This window comes from Ornithorhynchus anatinus, chromosome 1 (assembly GCF_004115215.2).
Source record: "Ornithorhynchus anatinus isolate Pmale09 chromosome 1, mOrnAna1.pri.v4, whole genome shotgun sequence".
NCBI classification, from domain to species: domain Eukaryota; kingdom Metazoa; phylum Chordata; class Mammalia; order Monotremata; family Ornithorhynchidae; genus Ornithorhynchus; species Ornithorhynchus anatinus.
In genome coordinates, this window is record NC_041728.1 from 7,449,732 (window position 1) to 7,472,761 (window position 23,030).

The following is a 23,030-nucleotide window of genomic DNA, read 5'->3' on the forward strand; positions in this document are numbered from 1 at the left end:
TCACTTCTGTGCCTCATTTCCCCTATTTATAAGATAGAGATTCAATTTCTGTTTTCCCTCCTTCTTAGTGAGGCCTGTGTGGGACAAGGGCTGTGTAGGATTTGAATAGCTCAAATCTACCTCAATGCTTGGTATACAGTGCTTGACACATAGTAAGCTTCTAACATTAATATTATTATTGCTGTTATTTCTATTATTATTACTTAGGGTCCTGCTTTAGGGCACTGCCTTTGTAGCATAAATTAGATCCTGGGGATAAGTAGAAGCATCTGGAAGGCAACATAACACTTCCAGACAGTTGAGCTGCCATCTCGGACCAGGACTGCACCCGGCTATCCTGGGTTTCTGAAAGACTTCCCTAGTAGCCTGAAAGGACTAATCAGGCTCCTAGAGGACTACCAAGTTTCCAGCCTGCAATTTCTCGGTAGCATCTGGCCAAAACCAACGGAAGATCTGTTTTCGGTGGAGGGTTTCACTTGGGAGTGCTGTTTGGGGTAAACATCTATATTTTATGGAGTTAATCGTAGAGCACTGAAAAAAATGCTGTTGCTAAAATAATTTTCCAGGACAGTAAAGTCAGTTATAATAAGGCAAATAAAATAACTTTTCTGCATATCTGAGGCTTAGAGGTCGTCCTTCTTGTCAAACTTTCTGGTGGCTAATTTTGTGAATTATATTTTTTAAGAAGGAACAGTCCAAAAATCCCCTCTTCTGAGAGGCCAAGCATGTCACTTCTTCAAAGTAGTCTGACTCGGTCAGCCAAACCACAGGCTCCTAAATCATGATACACCATGTCACTGGGTGAGGCGCCAATTTAATAACTCAAGCTCAATGATGCTCAGTCATCAGCTCCTGAGGATGTACATTTCAACTTCAAAAAGGTTGAATTTTTAAGCCGGAAAGCCACATAGGGTGATGCCAGTCCATTGGAGAAGCAAGTTCATGGATAAGATGGTCTTCCTTGGAGTATTAAAAGCCTTCTGGAAGGTTGTTCTCAGTCAGTCAGTCAGTGGTATTATTGAGCACTTGTACCAAGCGCTTGAGAAGTGAGCTTCTCATTTCCTCCCCTCATTTCCCCCCTCCTCAAGTGATATGTTCTAAGACATTAAAAATTTCAGGTAAATTTTTGCACAGAAGATTAAGCGGTGAGTTTTTGATGGGTATATTTTTGGAGCCACCATAACATTTAGCTGCTCATAATCAGTAACTTCTGTGTTCTGCCCCCCCCCCCCCCCCGACTTTGATGTTGACCGACTTTGATGTTGAACAAACGACGTCACCTTGTGAAGTCTTAAATTATCCATCTTTAATATGTGCATAATAATAATAATTATGCCCCTGCGGTTGTTCCAGAGGAAGGAACTCCGCTGTGGGAATCAGGAGACCTGGGTTCTGGGTCGAGCATCCCACGAGGGTAGCCCCGAGACTCGCTCGGAGGATTCGATTCTAGAGCTAGTGACTTGTGCAGCGCCTGAGTTCTGGTTTCCATCCTGCCTGTTGGGGCGAGGCCGTCAGCGGTCAAGGGTTCTGATCGATGACCTACCGCCCTTCGTGATGTGGACAGGTAGGCAGGAAGTCAGAGAAATGGCTGGCCTGGGCCCACAGTGGCTACCAAGTTCACCGCCTCTTGAGTCCTGATACTATTGTCCAGCATCGTCCAACATATGCTCACTTTGGCCATAAATTCCATTCTAATAATACTGGTATTTCTTAAGCCTTTACTGTGTGCCAAGCGCTGGGGAAGGCACAAGATAATTAGGTTGGACACAATCCCTTTCCCGCATGAGGCATACAGGCTAAGCCAGAGAGGGGATAGGTATTGAATCCCCATTTTACCAATGTGAAAATTGAAGCTCAGAGACATTGTCACTTGTCTCAAAGTCGCCCAGTAGGCAGGTGACAGACCCAGGATTAGAAACCAGTTCCTCTGACTCTCCGGCCCACGTTCTCTCCATCATTCAATAGTATTTATTAAGCGCTTACTACGTGCAGGGCACTGTACTAAGCGCTTGGAATGGACAATTCGGCAACAGATAGAGACAATCCCTGCCCATTGATGGGCTTACAGTCTAATCGGGGGAGACAGACAAAAACAGTAGCAATAAATAGAATCGAGGGTATGTACATCTCATTAAAACAATAGCAATAAGTAGAATCAAAGGGATGTACATCTCATTAACAAAATAAATAGGGTAATAAAAATATATACAAATGAGGAGATGAGCAGAGTGCTGAGGGGTGGGGAAGGGAGAGGGGGAGGAGCAGAGGGGAAGGGGCTTAGCTGGGGGGAGGTGAAGCGGAGGCCAGAGAAGCAGCAGAGGGAGCAGCGGGAAAAGGGGAAGCTCAGTCTGGGAAGGCCTCTTGGAGGAGATGAGCTCTCAGTAGGGCTTTGAAGAGGGGAAGAGAGTTAGTTTGGCGGAGGTGAGGAGGGAGGGCATTCCAGGACAGCGGGAGGACGTGGGCCAGGGGTCGACGGTGGGATAGGCGAGAACGGGGGACGGTGAGGAGGTGGGCGGCAGAGGAGCGGAGTGTGCGGGGTGGGCAGGAGAAAGAGAGAAGGGAGGAGAGGTAGGAGGCGGCAAGGGGATGGAGAGCCTCGAAGCCTAGAGTGAGAAGTTTTTGTTTCGTGCGGAGGTCGATAGGCAACCACTGGAGGTTTTTAAGAAGGGGAGTGACGTGCCCAGAGCGTTTCTGCAGAAAGATGAGCTGGGCAGCGGAATGAAGAATAGACTGGAGCGGGAAGAGAGAGGAGGAAGGGAGATCAGAGAGAAGGCTGACACAATAATCCAGCCGGGATATTATGAGAGCCAGTACCAGTAAGATAGCCGTTTGGGTGGAAAGGAAAGGGCGGATCTTGGAGATATCATAAAGGTGAGACCGGCTGGTCTCGGTGACGGATCGGATGTGTGGGGTGAATGAGAGAGCCGAGTCAAGGCTGACACCAAGGATGCGGGCTTGAGAGACGGGAAGGATGGTCGTACCATCCACAGTGAGAGGGAAGTCAGGAAGAGGACAGGGCTTGGGAGGGAAGATAAGGAGCTCAGTTTTGGACATGTTGAGTTTTAGGTGGCGGGCAGACATCCAAGTAGAGACGTCCTGGAGGCAGGAGGAGATACGAGCCTGAAGGGAAGGGAAGAGGACAGGGGCCAGCCAGTCAGTCACCTTTAAGGAGCACTGAATGTGTGCAGAGCACTGCCAATCACTTGGGAGAGTACACATTTATGACAATAAACAGACACATTCCCTGCTAAACAGACACATTCCCTGCCCACAAAGAGCTTACAGGCTAGAGGGGGAGACAGACATTAATAGAAATAAATAAATTAAAGATATGGACTCAGTGCTATGGAGCTTGGAAGTGGGGGGTATGAATAAAGGGAGCAAGTCAGGGTGATGCAGAAGGGAGTGGAAGAAGAGGACAGGAGGGCTTAGGGAAGGCTTCTTGGAGGAGATGTGCTTCTCATCCTTGGGCCTGCTCCCTGGCCTGGGGCAAGCGTCTGATCAACCAAACCAAGCGGAGGGCTGGGCAGAGGGAAAGGCAGGACTCGGTATGTGGAGAGAGGGGAGGAGGAGGAGAGGCAAGAGAGAGAGAGATAGGATGAGAGGGATACCCAGGAAGGAAAGAAGGAAGGAAGGAAGCAGAAAGGACCTGGAAGAAAGAAGTAGGTTGCTGAGCTAACCAATGATAGATCATTCTGATATTGTTAACCCTCTTCCCTAAGTTGTCTGTAAATCTGCCCTGTTTAGTTTTCACTTTATCCGCCAGAAACTTTGAAAGGTACTCCTTTACAGCCAAACTTGTTCATCACAAAGTTTGCCGTTTGTGCTAGGAGTTCTCTATCAGTTAATCAGTGGCATTTATTGAGCACTTATTATGTGCAGAGCACTGTACTAAGCACAGTGGAACAGTACAGTGCATGGCAGACACGTTTCCTCTAGGCTGCAGAATTTATTTTTCAAAGACTCCCATATAGTAAAATCCCCTCAAATTTATCCCTTCCCTTTTGTTACGAATACATTTTTCTTTTATTTGGCCTTTTCAGTTGATGTTCTGACGTGTTGGCATGTGCATCAATTAGTTGTTTAGGGGCTAATTTTCTTTTTCTTCTACAGTCCAGTGAAATGCCCAAATTGACAGAACAGTTAGCAGGGCCACTTCGTCAAATGCAGGTAAGGCTTGAAGTTTTTTGTTTTAGGAACCATTTGACCATTAAAAACTAGACTAGGCCAGGAGTCTCGATAGTTGAATCTCCAGCGTCTTTCCCTCAGCGGTTGCCAGTTTTAGGGTAGACTTAATTCTGAGATTAAAATGTTACGGCTTTACTGTAAACAAACACTGGAGATTTGATTTCATTTTCTTTCTTTGACTTACTTTAATTTTACATAGGGCACTTGGGGTTTAGTGGTATTAATTACTCAAAAACACCTCAGTGAAATGAAGTTGCACTTTTCAGTGCTGGTGATTAACCAGAAGCATTAAGCTAAGCGTTCAAACACTGAAGAATTTCCATTTCCGTCATTTAGCTGTATGTATGGAGAATCCCATCTGTGCAGAGCACAGGCTTGGAACAGCATAATAAAAACAATGACAACTGAAAATATCTTGATTATTTGGATGCCTTGTTTTTAAAAATCGTAAATAGTTTTGGTAAACTAGAAAATATCTTGTGATTTATCTAAATTATGAACCAAATCCCATAAAGACTAGAGTTCTGTAAAAACTATTTACACGTGTATGTGTGCAGTGAGAAAACTATACAATGGGTACATAAACCTGCATTTTACACATCAGTCGTGACTCTCTTTACATGCCCCAAATCTGACAGCATCAGTTAAAGTAAATGGAATAGAATAAATCCAATCTTAGTCAAGAAAAAGGATTAATTTTGGTCTAAAAGAGTAAGAACTAACGTGTTTGTCCATTTGTAATGTGGTATTTGATGTTTTACCTTCAGCTTGCTCCTTTTAAGGGACCCTTAGCTCACATGCATTAAAGCGTGCCCTTCTAAAAATCCACTTCTTTTTTTTTAAGGAATGCGCTAAAAGAATTGCCAAAGTTTCGGCCGAAGCTAAATTAGAAATCGATGAGGAGACTTATCTGAATTCCTTCAAGCCCAATTTAATGGATGTCGTGTACACGTGGGCTAATGGAGCAACATTTGCTCACATTTGCAAAATGACGGATGTCTTCGAAGGTGAGTTAACATTTCCTTTTCGATAGTTCAAGTTTGGGAAGAGTTCAAAGACTTGGCGTTAGTTAGCTTCCCTACAACATAGATCGAAGAATAGTCTCTTAGGAGAACAGGAAAAAAAAGCTAAAAATAAACACAGAGTAAGTTATCTACCAAGCAGGACATAGTAGCTTAAAGCCTTTCTCTCAGATGGAAAAGTGGGGTCTCTTGAAAATGTAACTCATGAAGTTTGAAACTTTCGGTGAGTTCTGCTAACCACTTGTCCAAATACTTGCCGCCTCAACCTTTGAAAATCTACAGTCGTTGCAACTGTAATGTCAATCTGGGGAAAATATGATTTAAAGTCTGCATCAGTTGATTTTTCTTTTCTCAAATGCCAAGCTGCTAGTTGTTGTCAGAGAATAATTGTGCCTTTATGCTACTAAAATGAGCCAGGCGGGGAGTTTGGAAAAGAAAATGGAGGCTTTGCTTTAATGTCACTAATGCCTTATTCATGCTAATGAGTTATTAAAACAGGGGAGATTATCTCCATACAAGACTAGGGACAAGGTGAGGTGTCAAGAGCAGGACAAATCTGTGCTAATTGCCAGCTGTTGGCCCAGATTTGTTCATCTAATACATTTTAACTGTTCTCATTCTGCCAGCATTGTTCTTTGGGATGTCAGCTTTTTATTCACAAGTTATCCTCTTTCATTTAAAAAGAAAAAGTACAGTATGTATTTTGTCAGATAAAGAAAAAAGACATAATGATAATTGAATTTGTTAAGCACTTACTATGCCAAGTGTTATACTGAGAGCTGGGGTAGATATAAGATAATTACATCAGACACAGTCCCTGTCCCACTCGGCTCACTGTCTCAAGTAGGAGAGAAAACAGATACTGAAGCCCTATTTTTACAGATGAAAGAGAGTGAGGCATAGAAGTAAAGTGACCTAACCGAAGTCACGCAACAAGCTGTTGGCAGAGCTGGAATTAGAGCCCAGGTCTTCTGATTCTCAAATCCCTGCTCTTCTTGTTCAGGCTGCTCCCTTTTCTCTCTGGTCCATTTTCCTTTTTTTAAAGAAAAAATATGGTTGGGAAGGATGTTTTGTTTCTTTTCACCCACCCCTATACCCATTCTTCCACCTAGTGTCAGATATCTGCTTACAAATTCTGTTGAATTCTTGATGAGAAAAATCATATTTTGCCTTTCCATTTCTGCTCTAAAATGATACTCCCAAAACCATTCCAATCTGATTTGGTGGAAATCACAGAATGTACAATCTCCACTTTTGTAAACCTCCTGGGGACTCTTTGTAACTATTGAGGACCCCCCCGCAGCCACCCCGCCCACCTCCCATCCCTTTCAACTCTTTGCCAGAGTCCCAGCAACCCAAAGGGAAACAGATGATCTTCACTGCTTTTGTTTGTGTGTTTCTGTTCCACTGCCAGGTTAGAAAACCTAACGGGTCGGCAAGCTTTTAGCCGAAAACAGCCGAGTTAGATTGCTATAAACTGAAGTATTCTTTGTTTATATTTTGATGGCTCTTCTTCTGTAAAGTTTCATAAATAAAGGAGTTTTGCGGGCTTTTCCATAGCAGGCGGTAAACGGTGGCTCCAGAGAATCCTGGAGTTGGAGAGGAGAGGTTTCCTGGGAATGACTTACCCTCCGGAGCCCGGCAGTTATCTATTCTCATTCCAGATGATTGACTTAAAGGCAAGCAGTGTGGCCTACTGGGAAGAGCCCGGGCCTGACCAGGAGCGGTCAGGGGACCTGGGTTCTAATCCCAGCTCTGCCACTTGCCTGCTGGGTGATCTTGAGCAAGTCACTTAACTACCCTGGGGTTCAGTTTCTTCACCTGTAAAATGGGGATTCGATCCCTGTTCTCCCCCCTACTTAAACCGTGACCCTTTGTGGGACAGGGAGTGTGTCCGACCTGATTATCTGGTGTGTACTCCAGTGCTTAGTACAGTGTTTCGGTCAGTGGATCATTCAGCGGTATTTACTGAGGGCTTAGGAATTGTTTAACAAATGCTGCTATTAGTAGTATTACTGTAATTATTATTTCTGGGTGGTCTTTGCCAGCGTTTTATGCCCCCGACCACCAAGAGCATCCCTCAGTCCCTAACTGAGCGTCCTTCTTGCTTTAACTTGAGCCGTTTACTCTCGTTTGTTCTTCTGCGGACATGGAGGACTCCCGGTCCTTGTCCTCCCCCGAAATCCTCAGGTGATTGAAGCAAGTTGGCCATCCCTCCCCCCCCCCCCCCCCTTCCCTCCCTCCCTCCCTCCGTCAGCCTTCTCTTCTCCAGGCAAGCCCCTCATGTTACTTTTCTCCTGAGACCCATCTTCTGGCCCTTCAACCGTTTTTCCCTCCCGTTCTCGGGGTCCCCTCGGCCGAGATGACCTGTGCCGGTCACTGTTCCCGGAGCAGCGGCCGAGCGTTGCGGACTAGAGCGGAACGGCTCCGCCTCTCCATCTAAGGGGAGCTCCGAGGAGCTCGCCGGCGACCGTGACCTTCTGGGGCTCTTCCCACTGTTGTTGCTATTGTTCACATCATTGGTATCATCTCCTTCTATCACTGAGAGAAGCATATGGAAGGGATGTGTGCATATGTGAGGATGGCTCTTGAGCTCCACATTCCCATAGTGGCCCAAGAGGGGGGAAAGTAGGACAAAGGGGAGCAGGAAGAGCAAAGGGAGAGAAAGCTGTTGACACAGCTAGAAGGAGCTTAGGGAGGAAAAGGCGAGGCAGATAAACCCGGAACAAACAAGAGTGACAGTGATGTAAGAGAGGAGTGTGCCCCACAGACAAGCGGGCAGGATAAATAAAAAAGACCGTATTGTTGTTTCTAAATTCAAACTCGCTGATGAACTAAATGTTTACACTGGGTTTGTTTAACACGATTTAATGAAGTTGGCCCCGTCGAGATTCCGTGATAAAGCCATCGGATAAGTCACGGTCCCCGATGAGAAAAATAAGTTTGTGTGCTTTCACAGCACACCCGCTAAGAGCATATGGTTATTAACATTGTCACCGTAGTTCTCTTCGATCACTGGGGTATCGTGGTTTCTCTGTACTGTAGTAAACATTTGGGCCCTGAGATGGGAAGATTCTCCCAATATAGCACGGAAGGGGTTTTCAAGCGGTAGCATACCGAGTTGGCAATTCCTGCTCCTTAGGCCAGTGACTGTGTGGTTTCTGGTTTCAATAAGGGAGACCTCTCCTCTCGCTCTCTCCCCTTTTCTCTCTCTCCATCTCTTTCCCCTCCCCCCAACCCCACCTTCTCCACACTCTGCCGTTGGCCAGCCTCCAAGCTACAAAACTGCTGAAGAGAGGTGAGGGGGGGATGGAGAGATTGGGGAGAGGGATACGCACACACTCGCACACACCTCTCCTCCCCCTCCGCCCCCAACCAAGCCTAAATCTAAAAGTCTGTGCTCACTCAAGTCACTGGATCATTGGTGTCCCTCTGTGGTCGAGCACCGTCCAGGAAACCCTGTGGCCGGTGGGTCGGCCCAGGCGACTTTGCCCCAAACGTCGGTGCCCCTCCCAGTTTCCCCGCCGTTCGGTTCGGCCGTCCGAAGCTCATCCCACAGCTGGTGTTTGGGAACCCACTGAGGCCACCTCACCTGCCGGAAGCCAGTCAGTGATGTTTATTGAGCACTTAATGTGTGCAGAGCACTATACTAAGCGCTTGGGAGAGGACAGTATAATGGAATAGCAGGCACATTCCCTGCCCACAGCGAGCTTACAGCCTAGAGGGATCAGGCAGCTGGCCCGGGGACTTATTCCCCCACTTTGCCATCCGGGACGCCGGAGAGTGGAACTGAAGGCCGATCTCGGGCCCCAGATCTCCTGGTCAGAAACTCTGTTCGGCCCTGAGGGACTTGAACCCCCCTACATGCCGCTCTTTCCACCCTCCTTCCTCAGAGGCGCCAGAGGCCTTTTCCAGAACAATTGTTGGCGAGCTCGAAGCAGAGCGAGTGGCTTTGAGTGAAGATATCTGAGGAAAAACAACTTGACTTGCCAAATGATTTTAGGGAAAACGGTGGGAATTCAGTTACCACCGTAGAGAATGGCTGCCTCCGTTGAAATAACGGCACCGTTGAGGCCACGGAGGCTGGAGTTGTAAGAAGAAAGGTTTGGGCCTCCTAGGGCAGGGCACAGCTGTGGAAAGACTGGTTTGGGGAAATACAGATCTATTGCCCAGAAGACTAAATTTCAAGGAGCAACCTTCAGAAAAGAGAGAGGGGAATTTAAAACACAAAATACTACAATTACCAGAAAAGGCTTGTATAGAAAGCATTGACCAGTATAGACAGTAACATTGAAAGAATGATTAAAAACAATGGTATTTGTTAAAGGCTTACTATGCGCCAAGCACTGTACTGAGGGATGGGGTAGGTAGAAGATAATCGGGACAGACACAGTCCCTGGCCCACACAGGGCTCACAGCCTAAGGAGGCGGGAGAACGGGGATTGAATCGCTATTTTGCAGTTGAGGAAGCTGAGGCACAGAGAAGTGAAGTGACTTGCCCAGGATCACACAGCAGACAAGGGACAGAGCCAGGTTTAGGACCCAGATCCTCTGACTCCCAGGCCTGCACTCTTTCCACGAGGCCAAACTGCATTCAAATAAGATCTCTTTAGCCAGAAAAATTGGGGAGTGAGTGCCCGGAGATAGGATTGCCAAAGAAGCTTCTATGGAAAACATGGATTTACAGCCACAGGATGGAGTTGTAGCCAGTAAAATTTAAATGGCTGAAGGATATAGGGCACAGTCTAGACCTGTGAGAAGAAACTTTTATGTAAAACCATTAGGACTGCAAGATCAGAGGATTAAAATGTAAAAAGCCTTAGAAAGACTTTGGGGATTTGCACTCTATCAATCAATAGTATTTTTTGAACATTTGCAGAGCACTGTTGTAAGAACTTAGAAGAATGCAGTAATAGGCCCGATTCCTGCCCTCAGTCAATCATCGATCGTATTTCTCGAGCGCTTACTGTGTGTAGAGCACTCAACTACCCAGTACTTGGGAGAGGACGGTGGAACGGAGTTGGTGGACACGTTCCCTGCCCGCAAAGAGCTTACGGTCTAGAGGGTGAGGCAGACGCCAATATAAGTAAATGAACTACGGCTCTGTGCTTAAGTGCTGCGGGACTGAGGGAGGGGTGAGTAAAGGGAGCAAGGGCGATGCAGAAGGAAGCGGGAGAAGAGGTAATGAAGGCTTAGTCGGGGAAGGCTCCTTAAGGAGATGTGCTTTAAATAGGCTTCCAACGTGGGGAGAGTGACCGTCTGTTGGATCTGAAGGGGGAGGGCGTTCCAGACCAGAGTCAGGATGCGAACACGTAGTCGACTGCGAGAGAAACGAGATGGATAGCATTAGAGGAGCGAAGTGTGCGAGCTGAGTTGTAGTAGGAGAGTGGTGAGGTGAGGTAGGAGAGGGCAAGGTGATATGAGGGTTTTAAAGCCAAAGGTGAGTTTCTTTGTGATGCCGAGGTGGGTAGGTTCTCAAGGAGTGGGGAAACATGGCACGACCGTTTCTGTAGAAAAATGATCCGGGCAGCGGCGTGAAATAGGGAGATCGGCAAGGAGGCTGTTAGAATAATCAAGGTGGGACAGAATAAACACTTGGATTAACACGGTAGCAGTTTGGACGGAGAAGAAAAGGGCAGTGTCGTGAAGGGGATTTGGTGACGGATTAAACGTGAATTGAATGAGATCAGTTGAGGATAACACTAAGGTTATAGGCTTGTGAGACGGAGGATGGTGATGCTGTCTCCAGTGATGATGGAAGAGTCTGGGGGAGGACAGAGTTTGGGTGGGAAGACGAGGAGTTCCGTTTTGGACATGTTTGGTTTAAGGTGCTGGCTGGACGTCCAAACAGAGATGTCCCGAAGGCCGGAGGAAATACGAGGCTGCAGAGAAGGAGAAAGATGGAGGTGTAGATTTTGGAATTATCTGCAGATGGTAGTTGAAGCTATGGGAGCGAATGAGTTCTCCAAGAGAATGGGCATAGATGGAGAATAGAAGGGGACCCACAATTGAGCCTTGAGGGGCTCCCACAGTTAGGGGATGGGAGGCAGAGCAGGAGCCCGTGAAAGAGACTGAGAAGGAGGAAAACCAGGAGAGGACAGTGTCAGTGAAGCTGAGCTTGGATAACGTTTCCAAGAGAAGGGTGTGGTCACTAGTGTCAAAGGCAACTGAGAGGTCGAGGAGGATTAGGATGGAGTAGAGGCCGTTGGATGTGGCAAGGAGGAAATGGTTCGTGACCTTTGAGAGGATGATTTCTATGGAGGGCAGAGGGCGGAAGCCAGGTTAGAGGGGGTTAAGGAAGAATCGGAGGAGAAAAACCGGAGACAACTCCCTCAAGGAGCTTAGAATCTAGTAGTAGGAGACAGACACTCAAAGCAATTACGTGTGGAAGGAAGTAAGAGAGTGTAAAGAGAGTATGGCGATTGCCAGCGCTGTAAACTAGGAGAAAAGGGAAGAGTCGGAGAACTGGACGTTTACTGCCTGAGGAAGATTTTGAAAAAATCTGCGGGGCTTAAAACCCAGAAGGTACCATTAGGTAGGAAAGGGCTGGGGGAAAATTAAGTTACAAGCTAACAGGAAAGGAAGATCACAACGCAAACAGCAGTGTTTACAGAGGAAAGTTAGAGGCTGAGAACCCAGAATCTGAAACGGTGAGAAAGTGAGTTTGAAAAATATAAACCTTATGATGTGCGGCCCCCTTTACCGACAAAACCGAAACTCGCAGCCCAGAGTATCCAGTTGCAAGCTGCAGGCTGAGGAAGAAAGTTAACGTTTGAGAGCCTGAATATAAATTTAAGCAGAAAAATTGATAAACCCGGAAGCCCGGGGATTCCAAGACAGGTCTTCAGGGAAAGCAGTTACGGTATCGCAGAAGCCTTTCCGCTCCTAAACAGAGACTCAGCCGTCCTCTACCTGATAGTCTACCTCTACCTGACTACCTGATCCTGCTCATTGGAAACCCATGCCGAGCAGTGACCTTCCTTCCAGGCCTGCCCCTCTGCCCGTCAAACGGTGTCGTCTTGGTGCAGAGAGCATAGAGTCCCATCTCCGGTCCTCTCGACCACCTCGGCCCTTGGACAGGTGGGATTCGTGAGTCGGTCAGACCTCGCCCTCTGTCCAGAAACCACCCCAGACCCTCCCCGCCCCGGCATCCCGCTCAACCTGGGAACTGGGCCCCCTTGGGTTCGCTCGGTGCCAAGCCAACCCGGGGCGGTTGCGACTCCAAGACGGTGTTGGGTTTGATGAGGAGTGCAGCCAAAAACGGGTCAGGAGCTGTCACTGGTTCATTAAATGCCATCTTACTTTGTTTTCCATCTGCCGGATTCCTAAATACAGCCGATGGCGTCTGCCCTTCGAACCCCCTTCCCGGGCATAGTTTACGCCGGCTCAGACTGAGGGAGAGAGGAGATGACTATTCGGACTTGAGTTTTTTAAAGCGAAAGCCGGATGTTCTCGGCACTCTGAACCTTTGAAGGGTTTTGCAAACATTAGCTGGTTAACGTCGAGTTGGCTTAATGGAGGCCATGTGTCTTAGGCCCTTCGGCGAGAATCGAACATGAGGCACACAGCAGAGAGCCGGCCGAGCGGATTTGGAAACGTCGTAAACGAGTTTTTAATCATCTCTGTTGTCGCTCCCGAACAGATAGGGGGTTCGGGTTTGCCTCCGTCCCACCGAACGAAACTCCGTGGGGACATTTTGGGCCAGGGAGCCGAGGTGGAAGTGGGCCGGGGGCGGGGGTTCCCAAGCTCCACGAAGGGCTCCGCGGGGTCCGCCCTCCCTCCCACCCGCGCCTGGGCCCGTTTCCCCTCCGGGGACCGTCGCTCACTCCTCTCCCGAGAGGCCCCGCCAGCTTTCCGAAAACGGAGCGACTTTAGCAGCCGGGAAGAAAGTCTCATTATGGAGAGGAATGCTTGCTCAACTTGTACCCGGCAGAAGCTTTGTTAAGCATGCCAGGGCTGTGTGCGGTGCCAGTTGTTTTCTCCCGAAACAAAGCCGTGTGCATTGGGGCTGAGGGGAATGTTGCCATTTGGTCGCCTCCTCCCTTCCTTGGACAAGCACGGTCACCTCCCGAGGAAGGAAACTGTGTGTGTGAGGGGGGTGGGGGGTGGGGGTGACTCGTGTGACTCAGTGCCCCCCGGCTGGTAGAGAGGCGGTTTGATTTATGGATTCCGACCGACAGGCCTCATCCGTCCAGAGGGAGGGAGCCGGGGCCCGGCGTTTCCCGGTGGAGGCGGGGAGGCGAGGGAATGCGAGAGAAGTTCAATATTTGTTCACATTCCTGGGCTGGAAGCCCCGAGTGTCCGATTGCCATGGCAGCCACCGTGTCTCTAGCTCTCCGGGGGCCCCCTCGGTGGGCGACGGACACGGGGTCACGACACGGGGCTGCTTTCTTGATCGAATACCTCCGTGGTGGTTTTCGAAAATCTACACGTCCCGAAGGCCTCTCGGCGGGAGGAATGATGGTCGGTCCGAGGGCCGGGGGGCGTCCTGGAGGCCGGGGGGGTCGGTCCATCCACGGTCCTCGGATGTCCGTCCCACCCCCCGGGATTTGGGCTGGTGGTGGCCATCGGGGACCCTCCGACCCCTCAGTCTGGTCACCGTGACGACTGCCGCCACGTTCTTCGGAGGCGGTCGGCTCTTGCCCTCCTGCAGCCCGGGAAGCGGCTGGGTCGAGGATCGGCACCGGCCACTGTTGTTGAGCACAGGGATTTGCAGCTGGGGGCCGTGTGAGGGCGGCGGGGGCCGGGCGGCAGCACCTCTGGAAATAGCCCCTTCCGAGGAAGGTCCGACGGGTCCTCGTCTTGGGCGCAGATGGAACCTTGGGGTCCGTTTCGAACCTCCCCACCCCCACCTCCGGTGCACACCTCCAGCGTACCCAGGAGAAGAGTCCCTCCTGAGCGACCCGGCGGGCCGGACCCTTGCCTGGTTGGTTGCCGGCGGCCTCCCGTCAGCCGACGAGAACGCGCTGGGCGGCCCCGGCCTGGTCCTGTTCGAACGTGAGTCTGGGGTCCCCTCTGACCCAAAGGTCTTGGGGCACGGTGAGCCCCAGGCTCGGCGGGCCGGCCCTTGGCCTTGAGGGAGAGACCCACGGTGACGATCCGAGTCCCGGGGACTCGACCGAACGTTGGATGGGTCGGGGGTCGGCCGGGGGGTGGTTTCCTGTTGCAGCCGGGGCAGGCGGGGACCAAAGGGAAAGGGCGGCGTGGGCCCCGGGGGCATCCCCGCCCCCCACGGAAATGGCGTCGACAGGGCTCTGTAGCCCGGCCCCCGGATGGGAGAGCTCTGGGGCCCAGAAGGCTCCTTTGCAGATTTACCATCTGGAAACCTGAGCCTCTGCGGCAGGACCGCAGAACTGAACTCTCCCCCGGCAGGGCCGGGGGCAGGGGCAGGGCTGAGTTTAGGGCTCTGTCAGCGCACGGCAGTGGCAGTGGCGGGGCAGCGGAGATGGGCTGGTCGTCCCCCGGTTTTGCCCCGGAACCTCGTCTCCGTAATCCCCCTCCGTCTGGTCATTCATTCATTCAATAGTATTTATTGAGCGCTTACTATGTGCAGAGCACTGTACTAAGCGCTTGGGATGAACAAGTCGGCAACAGATAGAGACGGTCCCTGCCGTTTGACGGGCTTACGGTCTGATCGGGGGAGACGGACAGACGAGAACGATGGCAATAAACAGCGTCGAGGGGAAGAACATCTCGTAAAAACAATGGCAACTAAATAGAATCGAGGCGATGTACAATTCATTAACAAAATAAATAGGGTAACGAAAATATATACAGTTGAGCGGACGAGTACAGTGCTGTGGGGATGGGAAGGGAGAGGTGGAGGAGCAGAGGGAAAAGGGGAAAATGAGGCTTTAGCTGCGGAGAGGTAAAGGGGGGATGGCAGAGGGAGTAGAGGGGGAAGAGGAGCTCAGTCTGGGTCTGGTCGCCACCTCGCATGGTGGGGACGGGCTCGGCAGCCCCGGGCCACGCTCGGAGCGGGCCGCTCCGTCAGTAGCCGTCGCCGCGGCGTGGGACAGCCGTCCAGGTGGGCTTTGTTGGGCTGGGGGCTCCCCCGGACGCTCCCCCTGCCCCAGAGCCCACCGCCCCAGTCACCGCCGGGAGGGTCGTGACGTTCCTTGGCGATCGATGCCCAGAAAGCAGCTCTCCCTCTGACTTTCCCATCACAAGGAGACGAGGAAGACGTCCTGGGCCGGGGTGGTGTAGGACTGCTCTTCCACCCAGTCACTCCTCCTCTTCCTCTTCATCCTTGCGACCCGACCCGCGGCCCCTGCAGGCCGGGTGGGGAGAGCAGCTGAAGGGGGAGGCTTCCCAGAGCAGGACTGGCCACCCTGCAGCAGCCTGCAGCCGGCCAGCCTGCCCGTGGCCACTAGCCCACACCCTTTACATTTCTCTCTCACCCGTCACCTGCCTGCCTTCTGGCAGAGGCAGCGTTTAGTCTGCCAGCTCTGTTGCGATGTACTCTCCCAAGCGCTCGGTACAGTGCCCGGCACATAGTAAGCGCTCGATAAATACCGTCGATCGATCGATCGGCACAGGCGGCATCCTCAGGCGGGACATCGGTGGCTCATCGGTGCCCAGGGCTATTAGTGAGCAAAACCAGGCAGCTTCCTGTGGGAAAAGGGAGTGGAGGAAGGGGGCACCCGGGCTCCGACTCAGGGCTGTGACGGACAGAGCGTCAAACCGGCCGCCCCGTGGATCGCCGGTCAGCTTGTCGGCTGATGGGTCTTTCAGAGGAGCCTACCAAGCGTCCGCCGAGGGAGAAGAGAGGTTATCTTCTTTTCCTTTAGTGACCCTGGGTCGTTATCACCATTGTCATCGATCGTATTTATTGACCACTTCCTGTGTAAGGAGCACGGTTCTAAGCGCTTGGGAGGGTGCAGTGCGGCAGAGTTGGCAGACGCGTTCTTTGCCTGCATTATTATAAATAAATTACAGATATTTACATCAGTGGCGAGGGGCTGAGGGAGGAGTGAATAAAGAGTACGAATCCAAGTGCAAGGGAGTGGGAGAAGAGGAAATGGGGGCTTAGTTGGGGGAGGCCTCAGTGGTATCTGTTGAGCACTCGTGTGCAGAGCACTGTATTAAGCGCTTGGGAGTGCAATAAAAGTGAGTCGGTAGACGCTGTCTCCGTCCACAGGGCGTGTACAGATCTAAAAAGGGGACAGACATAAAAATAAATCCCGGGTAGGGGAGATGTGAGTGCTTGTCGTGGGCAGGGATCGTGTCTGCCAACTCTTTTGTCTTCTAATCTCTTAGTCCAGTGCTCCGCACACGGTAAGTGCTCAATAAAACCGATGAAGCTGTGGGGCTGGGTGAGGGCGGTGGATAGAGGTGCAGATCGGAGTCCTTAGGTGCCGAAGGGGTTGGGCGGGGAGGGGACGTGGACAGGGAAGGCCTCTACGGGGGAGATGGTCTGGTTCCAGCCTCTCGTGCCAGATAGTAATAATAGTAATGATGATGATATTTGTTAAGCGCCGCGTGCCAGGCACTATACTGAACGTTGGGGTGAATACTAGCAAATCGAGTTAGACATAGTCCCCGCTGTCCCATGTAGGGCTCACAGTCTCAGTCCCCATTTTACAGATAAGGTAACTGAGGCCAGACAGGTGAGGCGACTTGCCCAGAGTCACACGCGGGCAAGTGGCGGAGCCGGGATTAGAACCGACTCCCAGGCCACGCCGCTTCTCTGGTAGCGAGCCAGCTATAAAACGTACGATTGAAAGAACGGCGGTGATCCTCAGTAGTTGCCACTGGAGGCGAGGGTTTTCATCGGAGGCAAAGCCTCCCTGTCAGGGCACTGGAGTCTTCACAGATTGGCACGAGATGGTAACCCTTTGTCGACGAGCGGTCGGGCCGTGAACCAGCCCCGATGTCATTTGGAAATGGGCTGCGCAGGTGGCACGAAAGGGGCAGGACCAGGACCCCCGGAGACTCATCCTGTAGGTCTGGCTCTTCCTCTCCAGTTTTCCTCACTTCGCCAAGTCCCCCTTCCCCAGATAAAGTCGATCTCGTGTGGGCCGTGTCACGTGGGATGCCTCGAGCTTCTCCGGGGGTCGGGGGGGAGGGCGAGGGGGAGGTGCTGTTATACTAACCGCCTTGATCGATGGATTTGGGCGAGGGCGGGCGGCTGCGGGATGAGCGCGGTTTAATCCGCCCGCGCTCCGTGGGGATGCGGTCGTGGAGTCAGAGAGCGCAGGCAAGAGATTGGGCGGGGTCCCGATGTTTTGCCTTGCTCCTTCGGGGCCGGTCGGGCCATTTACAATTGCAATGGATGAAATGTGTTTTACGAGGGCTTCTCCCCCTGTCTGCCTCTGGCAGGGAGTATAATTCGCTGCATGAGGCGCCTGGAAGAATTGCTGCGTCAGATGTGTCAAGCGGCAAAGGCCATTGGGAACACCGAACTGGAAAATAAATTTGCAGAAGGTGCGTATCTAAGCGAAAAACCGGAGCCTAATGGGCGGGACTGTTCGGGAAATGGCTTCTTCATTATCCCAAACCGTGGAACCCTGGAGGAGAGCAAGCGGGGCTGGGGCAAGAGCAGAGAATGCCGATGAGACCTTTTTTTTTTAAAAAAAAAAAAAGGGAGAAAAAGAGATATCTTTTAAGCGTTTACATTAAGTATTAAGCACTGGGGTAGAGACAGGCTCACCAGGTTGGACACAGTCCATAGCCCACGTGGAGATCACAGTCTTCGTCCCCATTTGACAGATGAGGGAACTGAGGCACAGAAGTTATGCGAGTTACACAAGGTCACACAGCAGACGAGTGGCGGAGCCGGAATTAAAACCCGAGTCCTCTGACTCCCAGGCCGGAGCTCTTTCCACTAGGCCACACTGCTTCCCTAACCTTCCGGATGCGTAGGGGTCGGGGGGGTGGGTGAAAGTGGGGCGTAGGGCTTCAGTGCGGGGAGAGACGCTCCCCCCACCCAGGGTCACGTCCTACTGTTCGGCCCCTAGAGCAGAGAAATGAGGGGCCTGGCTGCTGGGGGGGGATTAGAGAGCCATCGCCTCGTCTCCCCGGGCAAGGTCCCCGCGCCGGCCCCCGCCCAGCCTCACCCCAGACCTCCTCTTCCTTCTCCCCCTCAGGAATCACCAAAATCAAGAGAGATATCGTGTTCGCCGCAAGTCTGTATCTCTGAGCGGCGTGCGACGTGAGGAGTCCGTTGGCGAGGAAGCCCCTGTGGATGCCCCGACGGGACAGCGTCTCCCCTGGGTCTCAGTGAGCGGCCGTTTCTTTTGCTTCTTTTCCCCACTCTCCCCATTCCGAGACAGAATTCCAGTTATAAACATTTTAATTCGTGTTGTATTTAAACCGAGCACGGTTCTAGCCAAGCACGTTACATACACGTTTGTACATAAAAAGCATTTACCACGTTATTTTAATAAAAAAAAAAAAATGTACAGGTGGCTAGTTGTTTTCTTTAGTGAAAGGCTTGAGATTGTTTTTTTTTTCTTTAAATGAGTTTTAAAGCTATGAGATAACCATTGATGTTAAATGTGACTATATACATAGGTAAAGTGGATATCCAAGACGTATAGTAGCAGCAGTCCATTCCATTGTACGTCAGGAAGAAATGAGCGTCATCTTTCCCGCTGATATCGTTTTCCGCTAGGCGACCTGCCGATTCCACGGGCCTGCCCCTCCGGCGCCCACCCCCTACCCCTTTCAGGGCTGGTGATTGCTTCCGTAGTGATTTCCGTTCGTGGGGGTCTCGTGCAGAGTGGTGTGCGAGTCTTCTTCTTTTCTTTGCTTGAAGGAACAGGCTCTCTCTTTGAAGAAATCGGAGACGTACACCACCTGAACAAAAGAGGCGATGAGAGGTGAAGTCGGTAGGGTCCCGGTGTAAGAATTCACGGATCTGGGGTGGCGAGCCCGGGAGGACAGCCGGGCTCTGAGGGAGCCCTCGAAGCTGCCGGGGGCCGCAAGTCGGGCCCGCCGGCTGTGGTCTTCTGGCGGGGTGGGGGTGACCTGGCTTCCGCCACCATCCCCAGCCCGGGGAGGGGTCGGCCGACCCCGGGGAGGCCGCGGTGCCGTCGGAAGAAGCGGCGCGGCTCAGTGGAAAGAGCCCGGGCTTGGGAGTCAGAGGTCGTGGGTTCGAGTCCCGGCTCTGCCCCTTGGCAGCTGTGTGACTGGGGGCGAGTCACTTCACTTCTCTGGGCCTCACTTCCCTCATCTGTAAAATGGGGGTGAAGACCGGGAGCCTCACGTGGGGCAACCTGATGACCCTGTATCTACCCCAGCGCTTAGAACAGTGCTCTGCACAGAGTAAGTGCTTAACAAATACCAACATCATCATCATTCGAAATCCCGAATGGGGGAAGGAGCCCGGACCACCGGCCGCACCTGTGAGCGCGTCGTGTCACCCGGGGGAGGGCGGGGCGGAGCGCGGGGCTCCCGCTCCTCTCTCGGGCCTCGGCTGCTCATCGGCCCCCCATCCCATCCCCCCCGCCCCTTGCTTCTAAAGGTGGGCAGGGAGAGGGAGAGCCGGTGAAATTTATTGAACGCTTACCCTGTGCCGGGCGCTTGGGAGAGTACAATATAATAGACACATTCCGCCCACAGCCAGCTTACAGTTTCGAGGGGAAACCGGTTAGAAGGACGGTGGCAGCGCAGACGCCCCAACAGGAGGGTGGCGGGTTGTGTGGCCTTGAGGGAGTTGGGGGCGGAGGGTGAGAGGAGGAGAGCCTGAGCGGGAGCTCGCCCTTGCCACTGAGTGACGGGAAAAAGATTGCCTTTTCCTCAGTAAAGAGAAGGAAACTGACCCGTCCGCTTCACCTGAAGCCTTTCCCATAAGAAACAGTCCGGTCGGGGTTACCCATTAGCCTAAAGTCAACATCCAGTTCCTGACACCTGCTGATTTGCCCAAGATGTTTGGCAGCCGCTCTCCTTGATCCTCCCATCCCGGGGCACTGGAAGCATTTTTTTTTTCCCCTCCCCACAAGGCACGCTTCCTATATAAGGGAAGTGTATCGCCTAGATAGCAATCTAGAAACAAGCGTGGCCCAGTGGGGAGACGGCGGGCCTGGGTTCTAATTCCCCATCCACCACCTGTCGGCTGCGGGACCGTTATATCTCGTTATATCCCGGCTAGACTACCGTGTCAGCCTTCTCTCTGACCTCCCTTCCTCCTCTCTCGCCCCGCTCCGGTCTATTCTTCACTCCGCCGCCCGGCTCATCTTCCCGCAGAAACGATCTGGGCATGTCACTCCCCTTCTTAAACGACTCCAGTGGTTGCCTATCGACCTCCGCTCCAAACAAAAACTCCTCACTCTAGGCTTCGAGGCTCTCCGTCACCTTGCCCCTTCCTACCTCTCCTCCCTTCTCTCTTTCTACCGCCCACCCCGCACGCTCCGCTCCTCCGCCGCCCACCTCCTCGCCGTCCCTCGGTCTCGCCCGTCCCGCCGTCGACCCCCGGGTCGCGTCCTCCCGCGGTCCCGGAACGCCCTCCCTCCTCACCTCCGCCAAACTGATTCTCTTTCCCTCTTCAAAACCCTACTTAAAAATCACCTCCTCCAAGAGGCCTTCCCAGACTGAGCTCCTCTTCCCCCTCTACTCCCTCTGCCATCCCCCCTTTACCTCTCCGCAGCTAAAGCCTCATTTTCCCCTTTTCCCTCTGCTCCTCCACCTCTCCCTTCCCATCCCCACGGCACTGTACTCGTCCGCTCAACTGTATATATTTTCGTTACCCTATTTATTTTGTTAATGAATTGTACATCGCCTCGATTCTATTTAGTTGCCATTGTTTTTACGAGATGTTCTTCCCCTTGACGCTGTTTAGTGCCATTGTTCTCGTCTGTCCATCTCCCCCGATTAGACCGTGAGCCCGTCAAACGGCAGGGACCGTCTCTATCTGTTGCCGACTTGTTCATCCCAAGCGCTTAGTACAGTGCTCTGCACATAGTAAGCGCTCAATAAATACTATTGAATGAATGAATGACCCCGGACGAGTCGCTTCCGTTCCGCGGGCCCCGGGCCCCTCGTCGGTAAAATGGGGATTAAGACCGCGAGCCCCAGGAGGGACGTGGACTGGGTCCGACCCGATGAGGTTGTCACTACCCTCGAGCTTGACAGAGTGGCCGGCCCACGCCGCTTAATCGGTACCACTTTAAAACAACAGAAGAAGTGGAAAACGGAGAGCCAGTCTCCGTCCCGCTTCAGCTGCTACAGAACGGGTGTTTGAGTCCCCCCCGGCTTTCATACTTACGATGAGCACGGCGACCACGGCTCCCTGTACGAGCCCAGTCAGAACGTCGCTCCAGTGGTGTTTATAGTCGGAGACCCGGGAGAGGCCCACGTAGATGGATGACGCCACGAGGCCGAACTGGATGGTGGGTCGGGCCAGTCTGGCCCAGTCGCCTTTCATTCGGGCCTGAAGGTAAAGCTGGAATGCAGAGGGAAGGGAAAGGTCACGGGTGGGAAGCCGTCTCCTCTCCACACCTGTTTAACGCGCGCCACGTTATCCCCACCGCTCTCCAACCGGCTCAAGTGCCCAGATGTTTTCTAGGGCAGTACCCCAGTCGACAAAAGTAAAGCGTGGCTTTCAAGTATTTAAACAAAAAGCCAATCTCTTGTTTGGAGAAGCTCTTTAGGCCCACGAAAGTCTTCTGCTTGTTGGTGTCTGAAATGGAGGGGGGGGAGGTCCCCCAAAGTCGTAAACTAATTAAATAGTTAACTTTTAAACGGTACCTCTCCTCCAGAAGTATCATAAACCCAGTCAGGGTTGTTTGTAAAGGTCAAATAGTTTCACGTCTATAAAGCGATAGGGGCCAGCCCGTTCCCTTCTATGGAGTGGAAGGATTCCAGTCACTAAAAGCAACCGGACAAATACAGTTCTACTCGCTGCGGCTACATAATCCCTTTTTCTAGGGGGTGTTTGTTTGCTCCGGTTACTAGCGCTCTGGCTTTTAACTAGCACAGAAAGCCCTGGCTCCCATTTTAAAGAGCAGCTCTTTCTCTGAGTGCTGCAAGGCGTTGACTTGCAGTGCCGTTAAGAACCCTGCTTCATGAGAAGCAGCGTGGCTCACTGGAAAGAGCACGGGCTTTGGAGTCAGAGGTCATGGGTTCGAACCCCGGCTCTGCCCCTTGGCAGCTGTGTGACTGTGGGCAAGTCACTTCACTTCTCTGTGCCTCAGTTCCCTCATCTGTAAAATGAGGATTAAGACTGTGAGCCCCACGTGGGACAACCTGATTCCCCTGTGTCTACCCCAGCGCTTAGAACAGTGCTCGGCACATAGTAAGCGCTTAACAAATACCAACATTATTATTATTATTAACCCTGCTGAAAAAGCCGCCCGAGGGAGACGGGGCTGCAGCAAGGAATCCTACCGACTTTAAAAAGTTGCCCCGGTTCTACCGGTGGCTTTATCCCATCCCCAGCTCGGGGTTTTTTTTGTTTTTTTTTGAGCCGGCGTTCCCATCTTGACTTGAATTAGCTACCGCTTTACCCAAAACTACAGTTGAGAGTGGAGTGAAAAACTTTCTGTGCGCTCTCTCCACAGATGTCTGGGGACAAAGGAGGTCCTCAGATCCTGGTGCCTAAAATAATCCCAGTTGAGAGAGTTACGGGAGCGGGTGTTGAACTGCGCAAACCGCTGCAGTAGACCCGAACTGAAAATCAAATGAGTGGTCCCGAATGATGCGTTCTGAAGCCACCGTCGCTCCGCTACTCGTCTGCTGTGTGACCCAGGCCGAGTCATTTCACTTCTCTGGGCCTCGGTCCTCTCATCTGTAAAAGGGGGATTGACACCGGGAGCCCCGCACGGGACTGTGTCCAACCCGATTTGCTTGTATCCACCCCAGCGCTTAGTACAGCGCCTG

General features: G+C 51.9%; 2 protein-coding genes across 3 annotated transcripts in view; one reads left to right on the top strand and one right to left on the bottom strand.

The window, feature by feature from the left end:
- The window catches only part of MTREX (Mtr4 exosome RNA helicase), a 96,987-nt gene extending 78,374 nt beyond the window's left edge, over positions 1-18,613 (top strand). The window contains exons 24-27 of the mRNA XM_029066383.2: positions 4,114-4,170; positions 5,033-5,195; positions 17,532-17,636; positions 18,299-18,613. Of these exons, the coding sequence (XP_028922216.1) occupies positions 4,114-4,170; positions 5,033-5,195; positions 17,532-17,636; positions 18,299-18,351 (378 nt within the window). The 3' untranslated portion in view covers positions 18,352-18,613. The remainder of the gene's footprint in view (positions 1-4,113; positions 4,171-5,032; positions 5,196-17,531; positions 17,637-18,298) is intronic.
- PLPP1 (phospholipid phosphatase 1) overlaps positions 18,487-23,030 on the bottom strand; it is a 133,029-nt gene continuing 128,485 nt past the window's right edge. For both annotated transcript variants that reach the window (XM_029066396.2, XM_029066405.2), the window contains exons 5-6: positions 21,418-21,594; positions 18,487-19,010 (exon numbers count right to left, since the gene is read on the bottom strand). In XM_029066396.2, the coding sequence (XP_028922229.1) occupies positions 18,879-19,010; positions 21,418-21,594 (309 nt within the window). In that variant the 3' untranslated portion in view covers positions 18,487-18,878. The remainder of the gene's footprint in view (positions 19,011-21,417; positions 21,595-23,030) is intronic.